Source organism: Barbus barbus, assembly GCF_936440315.1.
Source record: "Barbus barbus genome assembly, chromosome: 32".
Classification (NCBI taxonomy): domain Eukaryota; kingdom Metazoa; phylum Chordata; class Actinopteri; order Cypriniformes; family Cyprinidae; genus Barbus; species Barbus barbus.
In genome coordinates, this window is record NC_136760.1 from 13,548,526 (window position 1) to 13,565,930 (window position 17,405).

General features: G+C 37.9%; 1 protein-coding gene across 1 annotated transcript in view; it reads left to right on the forward strand.

Moving 5' to 3' along the window:
* LOC306852485 (receptor tyrosine-protein kinase erbB-2-like) overlaps positions 1-12,397 on the forward strand; it is a 43,249-nt gene extending 30,852 nt beyond the window's left edge. Inside the window, exons 19-27 of the mRNA XM_079389360.1 lie at positions 916-1,014; positions 1,479-1,664; positions 1,984-2,139; positions 2,252-2,327; positions 2,420-2,566; positions 2,916-3,013; positions 3,965-4,153; positions 9,430-9,787; positions 11,109-12,397. Of these exons, the coding sequence (XP_079245486.1) occupies positions 916-1,014; positions 1,479-1,664; positions 1,984-2,139; positions 2,252-2,327; positions 2,420-2,566; positions 2,916-3,013; positions 3,965-4,153; positions 9,430-9,787; positions 11,109-11,437 (1,638 nt within the window). The 3' untranslated portion in view covers positions 11,438-12,397. The remainder of the gene's footprint in view (positions 1-915; positions 1,015-1,478; positions 1,665-1,983; positions 2,140-2,251; positions 2,328-2,419; positions 2,567-2,915; positions 3,014-3,964; positions 4,154-9,429; positions 9,788-11,108) is intronic.
* The last annotated feature ends 5,008 nt before the right edge of the window (positions 12,398-17,405 follow it).

Here is a 17,405-nt window from a genome sequence, read left to right on the forward strand (position 1 = left end):
TATAAGTTTACCGTTGTGAATCAAGCTTTGGTAAGGAGACAGTTTTGAACACTGGCTGGTTATGTACTTGCTCAAAAATTGATTTTGGAAAATTTTTTACCAAAAAAAGTTACGGACTGCAGCTTTAACAACACATTTACATGTTCATAGTCCTTTAACGTTGTATAATGGTCACATGACATGCAAGTAGCTAGATAAAATTATTAATTTTTTTTAGCAAGGGTTTTAATTTGACTTTGTTAGTGGACTTTAACGTCGAGTCAAAAATCTTTTAGTTGTGATAGTGTCGCAGTCCATATTACTTTCATTCTGGTATTTTAGGAACATAATCAAATTATATTATTAATATTGCATTTGATTGGATAATATGATATCATTTTTATCTAATATTTTAAAATATTATATATTATATATTAAAGTAAAATAATATTATAATTTTGTATTATTATAATGTAATATTATTATTAAATTACTATTATTAGTATAACTCTAATGATTAAAATGAAGACAAGTATATGTCTGTTTAAAATTACTACTTTAAAGTACTTTAAAATAAAACGTGAATATTTATTAATAGTCATTATAATAATTGTATTATTATTTGCTGGGAATCAAGCCACTCTGAGACACTAAAAAAACACTACATTGTAAGCTTCTCGTGTGTCTCGTGTGTAATGAACATTACCGTGCTTCACTCTGAAATATGTAGTGCATCAGACTGTACATTATTTAATTCAATTGTTGCCTTTGATTTGATAATAATCACATTTGTTATAATTAATTATTAGCTTCTCATCAACTTAACAAACCCCCAGCATCTCCCTTTGTGCACCCCTGTCTGGGAAACCTTGCTCTACATTATCATTCTTAATGTAGTTTTACCGCATTCATGCAGAGTTTCTCTCATTTCACCAGGGTATCTGGGCTCCTGATGGAGAGAATGTCAAGATCCCAGTGGCCATCAAAGTTTTGCGTGAGAACACCTCGCCCAAAGCCAACAAAGAAATCTTGGATGTAAATGTTCCTTACATTCCCATATTTTACTGTAATATTAATTTCCTTTTAACAATTTTTTTTCATCTGTGTTACAACGATTAAGAGGACTCTTCTTCCTAATGTTATTAAGTGTTTATTTCATATGAGAATATGTGTGACTTTGGTAACACTTTAGAATAGGTAACACTTGTTAACTCTTAACTACGACTTTTCCCTCAATAAATTCTTAATTTGCTGCTTATTAATAGTTAGTAAGGTAGTTGTTAAGTTTAGGTATTGGGCAGGATTAGGGATGTAGAATAAGGTCATGTAGAATAAGGCATTAATATGTGCTTAATTAGCATTAACACATGGCTAATATTCTAGTAATATGCATGCTAATAAGCAACTAATAGGTATAACCGTAAAATAAATTGTTACCGTGACTTTTTGTGCATTAAAGACTATAGAATACTTAAAGAGTGTTGTGCATCTCTCCACAGGAGGCATATGTGATGGCGGGTGTAGCGAGCCCATATGTTTGCCGTTTGTTGGGTATCTGTCTGACATCAACAGTTCAGCTGGTTACTCAGCTCATGCCGTACGGGTGCTTATTGGACTATGTCAAAGAGAACAAAGACCGCATCGGCTCTCAGTACCTTCTCAACTGGTGTGTACAGATTGCTAAGGTAAGAATGTCACCTTCGCTGATGGTGGCAGACTGTACTTATTTGATTCGCAGACTTTTGCAATTTAATACACAAACTGAGCCACATCACGATTTCAGTTTTAGATGGATTGACAGATGCTTTGCCAAAGAAATGATACAAAGTACAACATACAGATCTTTTGTAAAAATATTTTAGGAGTCAATATGAAAGACTGAGATGCCATAATCTAGGTAATTCATTGGAAACACTGCAGTTACTTGCATTCATTTGCAGACTCTTCTCAGCTATATGTCCATTTTGTGCTCATGTTCTCATTTCTGTTTCTTTGTGTACCTAGGGAATGAGTTACCTTGAAGATGTCAGGCTGGTTCACAGAGACCTTGCAGCTAGGAATGTTCTGGTCAAAAACCCGAACCATGTAAAGATCACAGACTTTGGGCTTGCCAGACTGCTGGACATAGATGAGAAGGAGTACCACGCTGATGGGGGAAAGGTGTGTCTATATGTTGCTTTGGTTGAACTGCTGAAAGTGAATTTGGAAACGGTGTCTGGAAATCCACTACCTGTGTTTATTGAGAATATGATTATGTGTATGTGTTGAATAGGTGCCAATCAAATGGATGGCGCTTGAGTCCATATTACACCGCAAGTTTACTCACCAAAGTGACGTATGGAGCTACGGTCTGTATCCGCATGGGTTTACAGTTTCTCTGCTGTAATTGATAACCCTCTGGTTTAAAATAACCTTTGAGGCTTGGCTCTTTCCATCTCAGGGGTGACTGTGTGGGAGTTGATGACCTTTGGCATGAAGCCATATGACCTCATACCAGCACGGGAAATTCCAGACCTACTGGAGAGGGGAGATAGACTCTCCCAGCCATTCATCTGTACCGAGGATGTATACATGATCATGGTCAATTGTTAGTGTTAATTTCTAATGATAATAAGGATTAGCATAGACATTTGTGTGTATATTTGATTCAAAGATTCAGAGTTTTCCTTTTACTTCTCTATCAAATTGTCGATTACCACACAAAAAAATCTTGACATGTTTTAGATTACACTTTCCTCGAAAAGTGTAAATACTGTCAGGAAATTTCTGAAAAAGAGTCTCTCAACATCATAACTTCTGCATAGTGACTTTTGTTTTGAGAGACAAGTCAAAATAATTTTTTGTGTTAATTGACAAGATGGCACAGAAGATTTTCTTAGGATTTAATATATATTGAATATGTAGGGAAATCTTTTGATCGTATGATCCTATGCCAGGTTGGATGATCGATCCTGACAGTCGACCACGATTTAAGGAGCTGGTGGAGGATTTCACCATCATGGCACGTGATCCCCCACGTTATGTAGTCATTTTGGTGCGTGCATTTTTAATATTTTGCCTTTATGAACAATCGGAATAATGAAGGGCTGCAACTAACAGCTACATTGAAAAGCAAATATATATAATCTGTATATAATAATAAATATTCTATTGATAATATTTGAGAAAAACTGGATATTCCACATCTTGCCCAATGATCTCCTTCAAAAAAAAAAGAAATTATAAATAATATATATTAATTGAATATATAAAGTATGTTGTACAAAAATGGTTTAAAAAAACATAGTTTGAAGTGCTGATATTCTCTTGCATATCTAAGTAAAAATAACATATGCCATAATTTACTTAAAATACATTTATTTCATACTAAGTATGCATCAGATCCATTAACATTTATTGACATATCACTTAAGACTCAATGATATAAAATTATAATTAAACATTATTTGGAGTATTTCTTTATCGCACAATGCACATTTCTTAAAAGTATGCCTAAAATGTGTTTTAATATCACTATTAATAAGGACTGTATGATCTCTGATTGTATGATAATACCAGTCTTTAAATTTTAAATGAAAGTGTACCTGAGGTATAATTGCAATAGTTCCACTTGAGCACAATCAAATGTACTTCAGTATATCTTTAATTCGACCTCAGCACTACTTCCGTACAACTAAAAGTGCATTAAGCACAAAATTAGTAGTTCCAATTTAGCAGACTTTAAGTATACCAGTATACCAAAAGTACAATTGTAGGGTATTTTTATTAAGCACATAGATATGTAAATGTATTTTTTAGTACATTTAGAAAAAATAAATATATTTCAAATACATTTTAGTACGTTTTTTCCACTAGGGTAGTGCAAACCGAGTAATAATGTGGTTTGTTGTTGATCATTTGTATTTCATAATCCTGTCTTTTGCAGTGATGTTTTGACATAGACATAGATTGTGGTGGTTTTCATTTTTTTCCTGCTTTTTTTCAGAATGATGATCAAATGAGTCTGTCAAGTCCTGTTGATAGTGAGTTCTTCCGCACACTGCTGGCAGAAGAAGGGGGAGATGTGAAAGAGTTACTGGATGCAGAAAAATACCTGGTGCCTCAGCCCGGTGGCATCTCCAACACACAAGGAGAAATGAGAGCCAACGGACCCAGCAGACACCACTCTCACCGGGTCAGAGATGATTAATAGAATAATAATAGATCATAATTATGTATGCCCTCTTATTGTAACTCATTTTTCTTCTGTGGTACAAACTGAGAAGGTTTAAAGAATGTTCATGCTGCTCTCTGTAGTGACCAGGGGCTGGGAATGGAAAATCAGCAGTTGAAACTCTTTCAGGAAATTATAATATTCAAATAGAACTGCATATTTTTTAGGTAGCAACACCTATGGTAACATCCAAAACTGTAAAATGACCATAAGAGGGGTGGTTTAAAGGGGTGGTTGACTGGTGTTTTTCTAGGCTTGATTGTGTTTATGGGGTGCAGTCTAACATGCGTTAATGCTTCGTTTTAAAAAAAAAAAAGCATTATTTTTCAGATAATTTACCTTTATTCTACACCGCTCTGTCCCTTCTCCTTTGAACGCTCTGATTATTTCCTGGTTTTATGAAGCTCCTCCCTCTGAAATACGTGATGGGCTCAGATTGGTTAGCTGGCCCAGTGTGTTGTGATTCGTTAAACCACCAGTGCACGTCTAAACATCACGCCCCTCACCTCAGCTGCATGCTGTATTGTACAGCATGTTGTATTGTAAACAATGGCATCATCAGTATTGCTTATCAATTTGAGCCCGAATGAGATGCAGAGAAAAACTAGGGAAGAGGGTCGTGCAGAACCTGTGCAAGTACGGCTCTTAATGGTATGTTTTTTTGTTGTCTCATACTTTTAGATATGCTGTTATTTGTAAATGCTACAGCTTATGTTAGCAGGATATGCTTTTTTTCCTGATTAAAGCTTTAATACAGCATGGCAACCGCATATGCTTCCATGTTTAACGCTCGTCATAGCTATGTGAAAAATGTATGTCTGTCTATACACAAAGTGTATAATTGGAACACAGATTATTAGAGCTGATGATCAGGTGAGAGAGAGATGCAGAGCAGAGCGTGTGCAGAGGAGGGGATGTGAGGAACAGGATCAAGAACAACTGCTTTAAAACACTGATTTTGAAACTTGTGAATCCAATTGAATCGTTAGAAGACAGAATTGTGATTCATATATGAATAGATTTTTTCATGCACCCCTAGTTTTGACATCATGGCAACAGCTCTTCCTCTTCTCTAAAGCAGCGCAGCATGGCCTCGCCCCCTTCGTTGCATGTTCCCTGGGGCGGGGTTTATCAGGGTTTGTGACGTCACAAACCCGGGAAATACCTCGTTGTAGTCCCTACGAGCCATTTTTGTAGGCATTAAACTGCCATAATTTTAAAAGGCAATATCTTCCTTTGAATTGAACTCTGTGTCGTAACTTTGCAGATATTGTTTATGCTCAAACAGCAACATTACACACTAACTAACGTTAAAGGGGGCATAACACACACAGTTTCACCCAATCTCATGTTAATCTTGAGTACCTATAGAGTAGTACTGCATCCTTCATATCTCCAAAAAGTCTTTAGTTTTATCATATTTCTAAAAGAAAGATACAGCTTTACGATTCTGTCCAAAAACAGCCGAGCTCCTGGAGGCGCGCCATGGGCGGAGCTAAAGAGTGATGAGCATTTGAGCGCTGATTGCCAACGAAACACAGACATTTGATGCGTTTCACTTACCGTCTGTGGTTACAAATCATGACCGGGATCTTTTATAGCTGGGACCTCTCCATCTTTCAGTATCAAACAATGTGCAATTCCACTGGGCCTTGTTTATAAAACGTTCACCAACAAACACACTAACGAAACTCCTACTAGCGAATTGCTGCCCCAAAAAACAAACTGCATCCACTGTTCTCGTAACGCTGGGTTCTTTTGGGAAACTGAACAAGGTTCCCTTACAGCCAAAAACACACTTCTTTAGAGACATTCTTCCCAAGCGAGTCCCATGCCGCGCTGCCGGATGAAGCTCGTTGATGTGTGCGCTCTGGTCGATGTGTGCGCGGGTGTGCTCTTCCGGGAGAAATGCCCATATAAGGAGTTCCACCCTTCATTACATCAGGACAAGCCATGATTGAAAAAAACATTGGCCATGCTTAGCATGAGAATACAACTCTTTAACAGTGTAAACAACTCTGAATGCATGAAACAGCATTGTACCCCCCCTTTAAAAAAGTGAAATCAGAATCAACCACCCCTTTAAACAACTTTACCATTCAAATAATAGAAGTCTTGACAAATATAAAATGTATTATTAAAATGATAAACCACACATTTCAGCCTAATAAATTATTATGTATGTTATATATAATAAGGCAGACAGGCTGAATGAAAATGCCAATTCACTCTGACAGTAGGTGGCGCTTATGGAATAGCAGAAATACAGTGTTAACCATGGCTACATCTGTACACCAATCAGTGCTGCACTTATAAACACTATTTTATTAGATGTGATACAGAGGTAAGATTAAAAGAAAGTGCAATTGGAACTTAGACAGTCTGTTGCAGTACATTTAGATATAAATACCTATAACCCCCAAACAGCCCCCGCTCAAAAAAAAGAAAATGGTCAATGGCCTTTCAATGTTGCTGAAAATTTGCTGAAAGGTGACAGGTTTGAGAAGAAGAACTCATGACAAGACTGAAATGAGGGAAAAGTTGCCAAAGCTTATGTTGTTTCCATAGCTATGTGTAGCAGCTGCAACTCTGCATATCTTTCCCAGGAATCTTAACATTAGTAAAGAGTGTTTAAAGTAGATTCAATACATTTAAGATTAATTTATATATTACTGTGGTGTAATGTTTAAAGTTTCCTTTAAATATCTGAGTGCTTAAACAAGAAATTTTATTCAGGTAACTAGAAATAAACTAAGTAAAACTTACCATATGTCAACGGCGTGTGTGGTGAGAAAGGGCACGACCAGAAGAGAATAAATCTCAAAACACGTGTAATGACAACAGAGAACAGGGTATACACACAACTAAAGACACAGAGGGCTTGAAATAGACAGGGTAATCAACTCAAAGGCAAGACAGGTGTGCAAATTAACTAATTGACAGGAACACAAGGAAAACTAGGTCACAGGACAAAAAAAATCAACATTAAAAAAGAACTAAACTGTGACAGATCACCCCCCTCCAGAAAGGCGCAACCTCGCATCAATAGAGAGTCCAAAAAGGAGGCAGGAGTGGGTGAAGGGATGGCAGAAAAGTAGGGCAGACAGAAGACAGGATTGGCGAAGGGACATAGAATGGAACAAATGGGACCAGGAAGGAACCGAAGGAGGAAGGAGCCAGGGAACAGCTGGGCGTCGCAGAGGGAGGATGAAGAGCTTGAGGAGGATGAGATGAGTAGAAGACAACCAGAGCCCAGCCAGGATGAGGGCCCACAGCGGAGTCGCTGGAGGGAGGAGCCATAGTGGAGGCCTGGGAGGTGGAACCAGGGACTCGAGCTCCTTCGATGACACTGGCATTGGAGACACAGACGAAGCTGAGCAGACACAGAGCCTAGGCGACACAAAGGATCCGGAGGGCCAAGGCGAAGACGTGGTTCCGGAATAACATGGTGGAGCTGGAGTGATTGAGGACGAAGGTGAAGCCAGAGGAAAGGAGGAGCTTGACAGAGCCGGAGGGATGAGGTGAAGTCAGAGAAGGTTAATCCTGAGATGGTCGACTAATGACCAAGGTGGAGCCGTAGGGACGGTGGAATGATGGGCCATGGTGGAGACGAGGGAGCTAGGAGCCAAGGCGGAGTCAATGGGTCGCAGGGCCGAGGATCCAGTGGCTAGAGGCAGAGACAGGATCCTCACGCCTCAGCAGAGCTTGTGACTGGAAGACCTGATGCGAACCCACATAGGTGATGGCGTTTGAGGGACTTAAGTGGTTCAGGGCAGGACACATAGAAGACACCGAAGATTTAGGGCTGGACGGAACCAGCAGAGACACAGAAGGTTTAGGGCTGCTTGGAACCAGCAGAGACACCGAAGGTTTAGGGCTGGATGTAACCAGCGGAGACAGAGAAGATTTAGGGCTGGATGGAACCAGCGGAGAGGCAGGAGATTTTGGGCTGGAGGGAAACAGAGAAGACAGAAGGCAAGGGCTGGATAAAGTCAGTGAAGACAGACAGACAGGACTAGAAGGAAGAGAGGGTTTAGGAAAGAGGGGATCAAATAATTCCAGCAAATTTCCAGAGGCCAGCGAGAACTCACCCTCAGCGGTGGGAATGTGGGCGGGGCTATCATCCATGCCCTCGTACTCCACTAAGATTCCCACTGGCACGATCGATGTATCCGGCTCGCACACCTGTTCTGCTCGTCTGCGAGAAGTCTGCACGTTGGGGCTGGACGCTAATGTAATCCTCGATATCCGCTTCGTCGACTGTGAATGCGGATCCTCCACAGTGCGAAGTTGATGTAACTCTTTATAGTCCAGCATAGGTCTCCGTGGGGCATGACGAAGCGAATGTCGTCATCCAGTCCGTAACAAAATCCCTCCATCAAGCAGACCTCATCGCAGTGGGCAAGATGGCAGGCGTCCAAAAACTCCTCTACATAGTCCTCCAAACGCCAGCCACTCTGAAAGATGAACGCGACGGTCCCTCACGGATCTAGGTTGGATGGTGGCATGTTGATGGCTGTGAGGGTGCCATAACGTTTCCTGTCCTTCATCGTTCTTTTGGGTTTGGTCTTCTGTCACGGCATGTCTGGGGAGAAAGAGCACGACCAGAAGAGAATAAATCTCAGAACACATTTAATGACTACAGCAAACAGGGTATACACACAACCACAGGTAGCGACGAGACCAAACCCCAACTAAAGACACAGAGTGCTTGAAATAGACAGGGTAATCAGTTGACCTGAAAAAGAAAACTGACATTAGAAGAGTTTCTATAATTGTTGTTTATTAGTGTTTTTGGCAAGCTAAATATATTCAGCAGCATATATTTTGTGTTTGAATTGAGACGCGTTTCAGAATGCAGTGGGCTTGTGTAGTTAGAAATATTAGTATTTGTGTATTTCTCTGTAGAATTTCTGTTTCATGTCATGCCCCTGTTGAAAAAAACAGTATATGTTGGGTAGGTATGTTTTGAAGCATGGCTGCTGGTTTGAGCTGGTTTAAGCTGGTGCTTAGCTGGTCATGAGCTGGTTTAAGCTGGTCATGTGCTAGTCCTGAGCAGGAGCTAGTTGCTTAGGACCTGCACATGACCAGCTAACCTAACCTTAACCCAGCTTAAACCAGCTCAAACCAGCAGCCATGCTTCAAAACATACCTAACCAGCATATGCTGTTTTTTTAACAGGTGCAGTCCCTGAACTACTAACAATCATGTAACTGTTTTTTGTTTTTCTTCTCCAGAGTACAGATCAAGGCTTAGAGGTGGATGGAATGCCAAGCGGGAGGGAATTGTACTCTTCCGTCAGCATGCTGGGGCAAAGTCAGTACCCAACTCTTCCTATGAGGGCAACAGCCAATGGCATGTGGCCTGGTACACAATACCCATCTCTGGTACGGAGCATATCGCACCGTTCAGCTGGAGGCCAATCAGACTCAGTGTTCTTGGACGGTTATGTGGAGGACAATGGCCCTCCATCCAGTCCTTGTCGCTATTCTAAAGACCCCACCTTCCCCAACGGCATAGATGGAGAGCTGGAGACTGATGGTCCTATCAGTTTCCTTTCAAACACACTGCCACGTGGAGCACACACACAACCTGGTGAGTGAAATATATAATTTGCAGTAGGCAACTCATTTTACTTCCATAGTGACATATTTTTGATTAAAATAATATTTTGCAAAATAAGAGGTACTGAATACTGAATTTCAAGGGAAATCAAGTTTTGATTAAATATTATAACAACATAACGACAAATATTTTTGCATATGAAAATTCATAAACATTCCTCTCAAATTGGCCAATAACCAATAAATGGCAGATGTTAAAATGCTATATATTATTATTATATTTATTTTGATTAATTATAAATTAATAATATATGTATTTATTATTAATAATACTTACTAATAATACATAATACTTAATAATACTTATTATATTATATTATTTTATATCATCTACAGTGTTGGCGATTAACTAGTTGCATGTAACAGAATTACGTAATTTAATTACAAAATAAATGTAACTGTAATCTGTTACAGTTACTGAGAAAAAATGTGTAATTACATTAGTTACTTATGAAAATGTTAACGATTACAAGGGGGGTTGTGTTTTCCTTGTTTTATGGGGACATTCCGTAAGCGTAATGGTTTTTATACTGTACAAACTGTATTTTCTATCGAGCTACACCAACCCTACACCTAAACCTACCCCTCACAGAAAACTTTCTGCATTTTTAGATTTTCAAAAAACTTTATTCTGTATGATTTATAAGCTTGTTTCCTCATGGGAACCTAAAAAATGTCCCCTCAATGTCAAAATTTACTTGTTTTACTATACTTGTGGGGACATTTGGTCCCCATAACGTGATAAATACCAGGTACATATACACACACACACACACAGATTTCATTTATTTCTTTCCCAAATTGCATTGACTTTTTTAAAATATGAGACACCAATGTTTCAGGAGTTCAGGACACAGAATAACATATACTTATTCGATAACTGTTTTATTTCCTGTTTGGGTTTATGTATATGATTAAAAATAATCAAATGTAATCAGTTACATTACTTTAATAAAGTAATTGGAATATTTACACTACTTATTACATTTTCAATCTGTAACCTATTACATTTCCGAAGGAACCTTCCCAACACTGATCGTCTAAATTAAAAATAATACACTAAATGTCTATTATCGGCCATTTACTGATACTGTACCAATATACTGTGCATTTCAACAATGCAAACACTTAACTCAACTTAACTTAACTCACCCACATTGTTGTTGATGAATATCTTTTCCCGAATAAGCACATTACATTAGAGAAGTAAAAGCTGCCATTTCACACTCACTGCAACACTTTTAATGCCAAGATTTCAATGCAGTGTTTTTAAATATTCTCTTTGATTGCAGAGTATGTGAACCAGGACGTCCCATGTGAGCGTCCCAGCACCCTTCCACGCAAAGCGAGCGAGACGAGATTCATTAACGGTCTTTATACAGGGAACAGTGTGGAGAACCCAGAGTACCTGGTGCCAATGCGCAACATCTCCCCCATTTCACCTGCCTTTGACAACCCCTACTATCATGATATCACAGCTAAAGCTCAGGCAGTCGCCAGAGCATCCATAAACGGAGGTACGACTCACAGGCAGCCCAATGGTTACATGACCCCCACAGCAGAAAACCCAGAGTACCTGGGCTTAGCAGAGACATGGAGCGGTCAGATGGAGTATACTTGAGAGGAAGCATTCGGTACAGTTTGAGTGCAAGCGTGAGTGGTGAGGTTGTGTGCATGAGTGAATGAGTAAAAAACGTATTTTGTGAAGGACATTCTCAGTCGGAATGGTTTCTCATAGCTTTCTAACTAGATCATTATAATTATGTAGCATTCTGTACTGGATTTGGAACTTGAAGATGGATGCATTTCCAGTCTTTGCCAAAAAGTCAGCCATCTGACAAAAACATGGTATGTTGTTTTTTTTAAGACTGCTTGAATGATGTTAACACTGGATAATGTACACAACACTAAGGACTTTTTTAGGGATTTTTTTGCTTTTGGTCATCTCATAAAAACATGAACTTTTCTGGAGATTCAATTCAATTCCAAACCAGGACCGTACACACTGCTTTCCAGAGCGCTGCGTGAGAGCCGGACGGGAGCTGGACACAATCAAAGCCACTCTGTTCTGTGTGTAAAGGCCCTGGGTGAGCAGCTACAGTGCCAGCGAATGAAAGACTGACATTATTGCCATACGAAATGGGCATTGTGTGTTCAGCGATGCAACTGGCTCTGAAGATTCATCAACATTTCTTATCTGTGACATATCCAGGTTTTCTGATTTGTTTGGGTATTTTTTTAAATTCCTTGTGTTTGAGCATTGAGTATCTTCATTATGGGCTGGGTAACAGTTGTACAGATGTATATGTAGAGCAACAGGTGTCCAGGTCATATTGCACCCTGATTTTAAATATTGTGCGTAAAGAAAATTCTCATGCCTATGTTAAGATGTTTGCTTAAGATTATTTCTATAATTAATTGCATTTCCTCCCCAGTATCTCATTAGTGTACATATGAACTGCTGTTCAAAAGTTTGGATTGATACTTTCATTCAGCAAAGTTGCATTTTATTAATTTATAAAAAAGTAACTGTAAAGACTATTTAGACTGTTTTAAATAAATGTTGCTCTTTTGAACTTTCTATTCATCAAATAATTGTGAAAAAATGCATCATGGCTTCCACAAAAATATTATTTTATATGATTATTTAATTATAAAAAATGTTTCTTGAGCAGCAAATCAGCATATTAGAATGATTTCTGAAGGATCATGTCATGGACTCTGAAGACTGGAGAAATGGCTGCTGAAAATTCAACGTCGCCATCACAGGAATAAATTACGTTTGTAAATTAGTGCTCTTAAACGATTAATCGCGATTAATCACATACAAAATAAAAGTTTTTGTTTGCATAATATATGTGTGTTCTGTGTATATTTATTATGCATATATGAATACATACACATACAGTATATATTTTGAAAATATTTACATTTTATGTTCATATAATTTATATTATAAATATATTTAATATATAAACATAACATATTATTCTGAAATATATCAATCATGTGTGTGTATTTATATATGCAAAATAACTGTACACAGCACACATACATATATTATGTAAACAAAAACTTTTATTTTGGATGAGATTAATCGCGATTAATTGTTTGACAGCACTAATTAAAACAGAACACAGTTCTTTTAAACTGTAATAATATTTCACAGTATTACAGTTTTACTGTATTTTTGATCAAATAAATTAAGCCTAATTAAATCTTGATTATTTCAAACTTTTGAACGGAAGTGTTTGTGTATATATATATATATATATATATATATATATATATATATATATATATATATATATATACAGTATCATTTTCATCGTGCATGAATGGAGGAGTTCTTAATTAAAATAAATGTCATTATGCAAGACGTCTTACTGGTACTGGTAGAATTAATTTACTTTAGGCAAAAATATGGTTTGTTTTGGTCCCTTTGATTTTGGGTTGAAATATGACCTGGATATATCTCGAGGTAAATATGTTTATCTCCCTGTATGTTTTTTATTATGATGTTATCTAATGGAATTTATTTGCAGTGATGAATACAATGTGGTATTAACTGATACGAAGGGGCCTTGCTATCAGAATGACTGGTTTATCTGTAATAAGATGTTGAAATCAAAGTTTAACCCTAGATGTGATCATTGGAAGTTCATAATGTAGAACTTCTTTTAGGCACGACACATCCTACTCATTTAAATTTGCCGCACATGTACGCAGAAAGACGGCTAACACTAAACACAGTGTTGTGGAGTAAATACTTCATGTTTAAGAATGTGGTCTGATTTCCATATATTAGCAGCTGTGGCCTCCGGCTGGACGAACACCCCTTCAATGCCGCCATTGTTCCAAATGACAATGTGTGCCTTTTGTTAACTACCCGACACCAGTGTCCAAGTTAATATGTCACTATTTTGAGGAAAGACGTGAATGTTTTGTCCTTGCCATGTCAATACGAATTGCCATTTCATACATTATGCAGTTATTTTCACTAAACCACATCTTAAATTCCAGATGTTTGAAAATCTATCAGGCTCTCGCAGTAGATTGTTGATTTTCCTGAATATGAAATGAGAAATTTGGCTTTGGGAGTATGTGAAGCAGTTGTCACAGATGATGAACTGGGAGTGAACGGAGGCGCGAGAGAGTGATATTATGTGTGCTAATAGCTCTCCAGTGTGTTTTGACATCAGCTCAAACAATGGCGTGATTGTTTTTCACAGTAAGAGATGGGGAAGAAAAAATGTTTGTTGAATTTCTTCCATGTCTCTGCATAGCCAACACAGTCTACATAGTTTTTTGGTCCAGGCTATTGGTTCAGTTTGAAAAATTTGTAGAAATAGATACAAAATCATATATGTAGCAATCCGTTTGAACTTCCTGAGCATTGGGGAGCTTTAAGTAGTTTTCCAACCAACCTGTTTTAGCAATTGCGTTTGATACCACTACTGATGCAGAAATAACACACCTCCCCTTTGACAGTCTTTCAGTTGCCTTCTTTTGCTATGTTTATTTTTCCCAAGATGCTTAAGAAGATTTTCCATATTTTCTTTTTAGAAAAATCTCATGTAGCTTCCGAGTTTTAGTTCCAGCCCTTTTTGTAATGCCGTATATTAACACTGATGCCGGCCAAAATTATTTCAGGATCCAAAGTCTATACAACCACATCGAAGGAACTTTAAAATCTGTTATTGCCATGATTTTAACACAATATATACACTTTGAATGTTTAATATTGAATGTTGTACTTTTTATATGCATAATTGTCCAAATCTCAGCTTGTGGTTGAATGGTAGACTCGAGTTTGATGTAATATTGCTATTTTTCTTGTGAGCCAACAAGTTTTATTGTACAATATACTGTATACAATAATTGACTCGATGCACTGTGATCTGCACACTCTACTTTGAGAACTCTAATGGTGCCAGTTTGCAAAAATCTTTTGAGAGATATTTTAAACAATGGTTCTGGGTAACCAGACTTGTGCCAAGTGGCTTATTAGTGGTTTCTATATTACTGGTAAGGAGGTACATTTTGATGCCTACAACTGGGGTGAACAATCTCATCTGCTCTTTATGTTATTCTACAAAAAGTCTTTTGTGAGATAATAAAATTAAATGAAATCAGAGACAAGCTCCAATCCATGTGATTTCATGGCATCTGTAGCACCTACTCATCTGCTTCATGGAGTTTAGGTAACATGACTGGATGCTTTATGAAGTTCATGAATTAATGTCAGTATAACCTGTCCTATTTCATATTCATAAACTATATTCATTCTTCTGTTAGTGTTATATATGCTTAGCATGAGCTTAAGTTTTCAGAAGGTTATTGTTCATAATTTGCCAGTTCTACATATAAATGATCTTGTGTTAAAAATGAACTTTAAAATTTGTTTTAATTCATCTTGTGATATACAGAAGAATATACCGATGCTGTATCAGAACTCAAAACTAAAAAAAGTCCAAAAATAAAATGTATTGATCTGACATATCTCGATCTGAAATCTGTGACCTGTGATGAACACATGAACACATGGCCATCGAGTCACAAATTGAGGGAGTAAAGACCAAGAAGATAACGTTCATGTTTAATGATAAGAGTAAGTCAAGGAATGCTGGGCAAATATTGTGCTGTTCCAGTCGTATATCATCAGCAAACAGTGCCACACAGAGGTCAGTGTTCTGCAGACACACTGATAACATATTTCTGTAAAAATTTAAAGCTTAAAAATAGTTTTGCAGATAAATGTAGATTTTAAATGGCATAAATATTTCTCATTGTTTCATAGCTGAACTGGAGCTCAATGCTGCTTACGTTACTGCCAGTGAAATAATAAGAATGTGTCATGTTAATTTTATTTTTATTGGTGTGATCAGATCAAGGTGCAACTATCCAAAACAACCATATAACAGCACCTTAGCAACCATCTACAACATATTAGCAACCACTTAGTAATCACCCAGATCACCCTAGCAAACACTCAGAACATCAAAGCAGCTACTAAGTACAGTCTACTAACTGCCAAACAACTTCATAGCAACACCCTATCAACCAACCAGAACACCAGAGCAATACCCTAGGAACCACCCATAACATTCTAACACCTTAGCAACCACCCAGAACACCTTAATATGTAACAATGCATAGCAACAGCTTAGTAACCACCCTAAAAAGTAGCAACTGCATAACAACAACTTAGCAACCACCCAGAACACCCTATCAAGTAGCAACTGCATAGCAACCACCCAGAACACCCAAGTAGCAACTGCATAGCAATAACTCAGCAACCACCCCGAACACCCTAACATGTAGCATTGCATAGCAACACCTTAGAAACCACCCAGAACACCCAAGCAACAGCATAGCAACACCCTAGCAACCATCAAAAACACCCCAACAAGTAGCAACTGCATAACAACCATCCAGAACACCCAAGCAACAGCATAGAAACACTCTAGCAACCACCCTGAACATCCTAACAAGTAGCAACTGCATAGCAATACCTTAGCAACCATCCAAAACATCCTATCATGTAGCAACACCTTAGCAACCACCCAGAACACCTTAACAAGTAGCAACGCCTTAGCAACCATCCAAAACATCCTATCATGTAGCAACACCTTAGCAACCACCCAGAACACCCTAACAAGTAGCAATGCCTTAGCAACCACCCAGAACATCCTAACATGTAGCAACACCTTAGCAATCACCCAGAACACCCTAACAAGTAGCAACTGCATAACAACCATCCAGAACACCCAAGCAACAGCAATAGAAACACTCTAGCAACCACCCTGAACATCCTAACAAGTAGCAACTGCATAGCAATACCTTAGCAACCATCCAAAACATCCTATTATGTAGCAACACCTTAGCAACCACCCAGAACACCCTAACAAGTAACAACGCCTTAGCAACCATCCAAAACATCCTATCATGTAGCAACACCTTAGCAACCACCCAGAACACCCTAACAAGTAGCAATGCCTTAGCAACCACCCAGAACACCCTAACATGTAGCAACACCTTAGCAATCACCCATAACACCCTAACAAGTAGCAACTGCATAACAACCATCCAGAACACCCAAGCAACAGCAATAGAAACACTCTAGCAACCACCCTGAACATCCTAACAAGTAGCAACTGAATAGCAATACCTTAGCAACCATGCAAAGCATTCTATCACCTTATCAACCACCCAGAACATCCTAACATGTTGCAACTGCATAGCAACACCTTAGCAACCACCCAGATTAACTAAAATTACTTGAAACGTGAAACACTTTTTCAGAAAAGATTGTCTACAAATTTTGGTAACACTTTCTATGAAGCTCGTATTTATAATACATTATAAAGGTATTCTTAAGGCATTATAATGAATGCATAATGCATTATCAATAACTATAATATGCTGTATCATCTCAGGAATATTCATAAGAACAGTTTTAATGTATTATAATAGTTACTTATTTGTGGTTATAGCTTTTTAGAGTATGATGATTTATAACACACAATGAATCCGATCCATCCGCTTAAATTACAATGGATTATATTTCTCAATAGTTATAATGTATT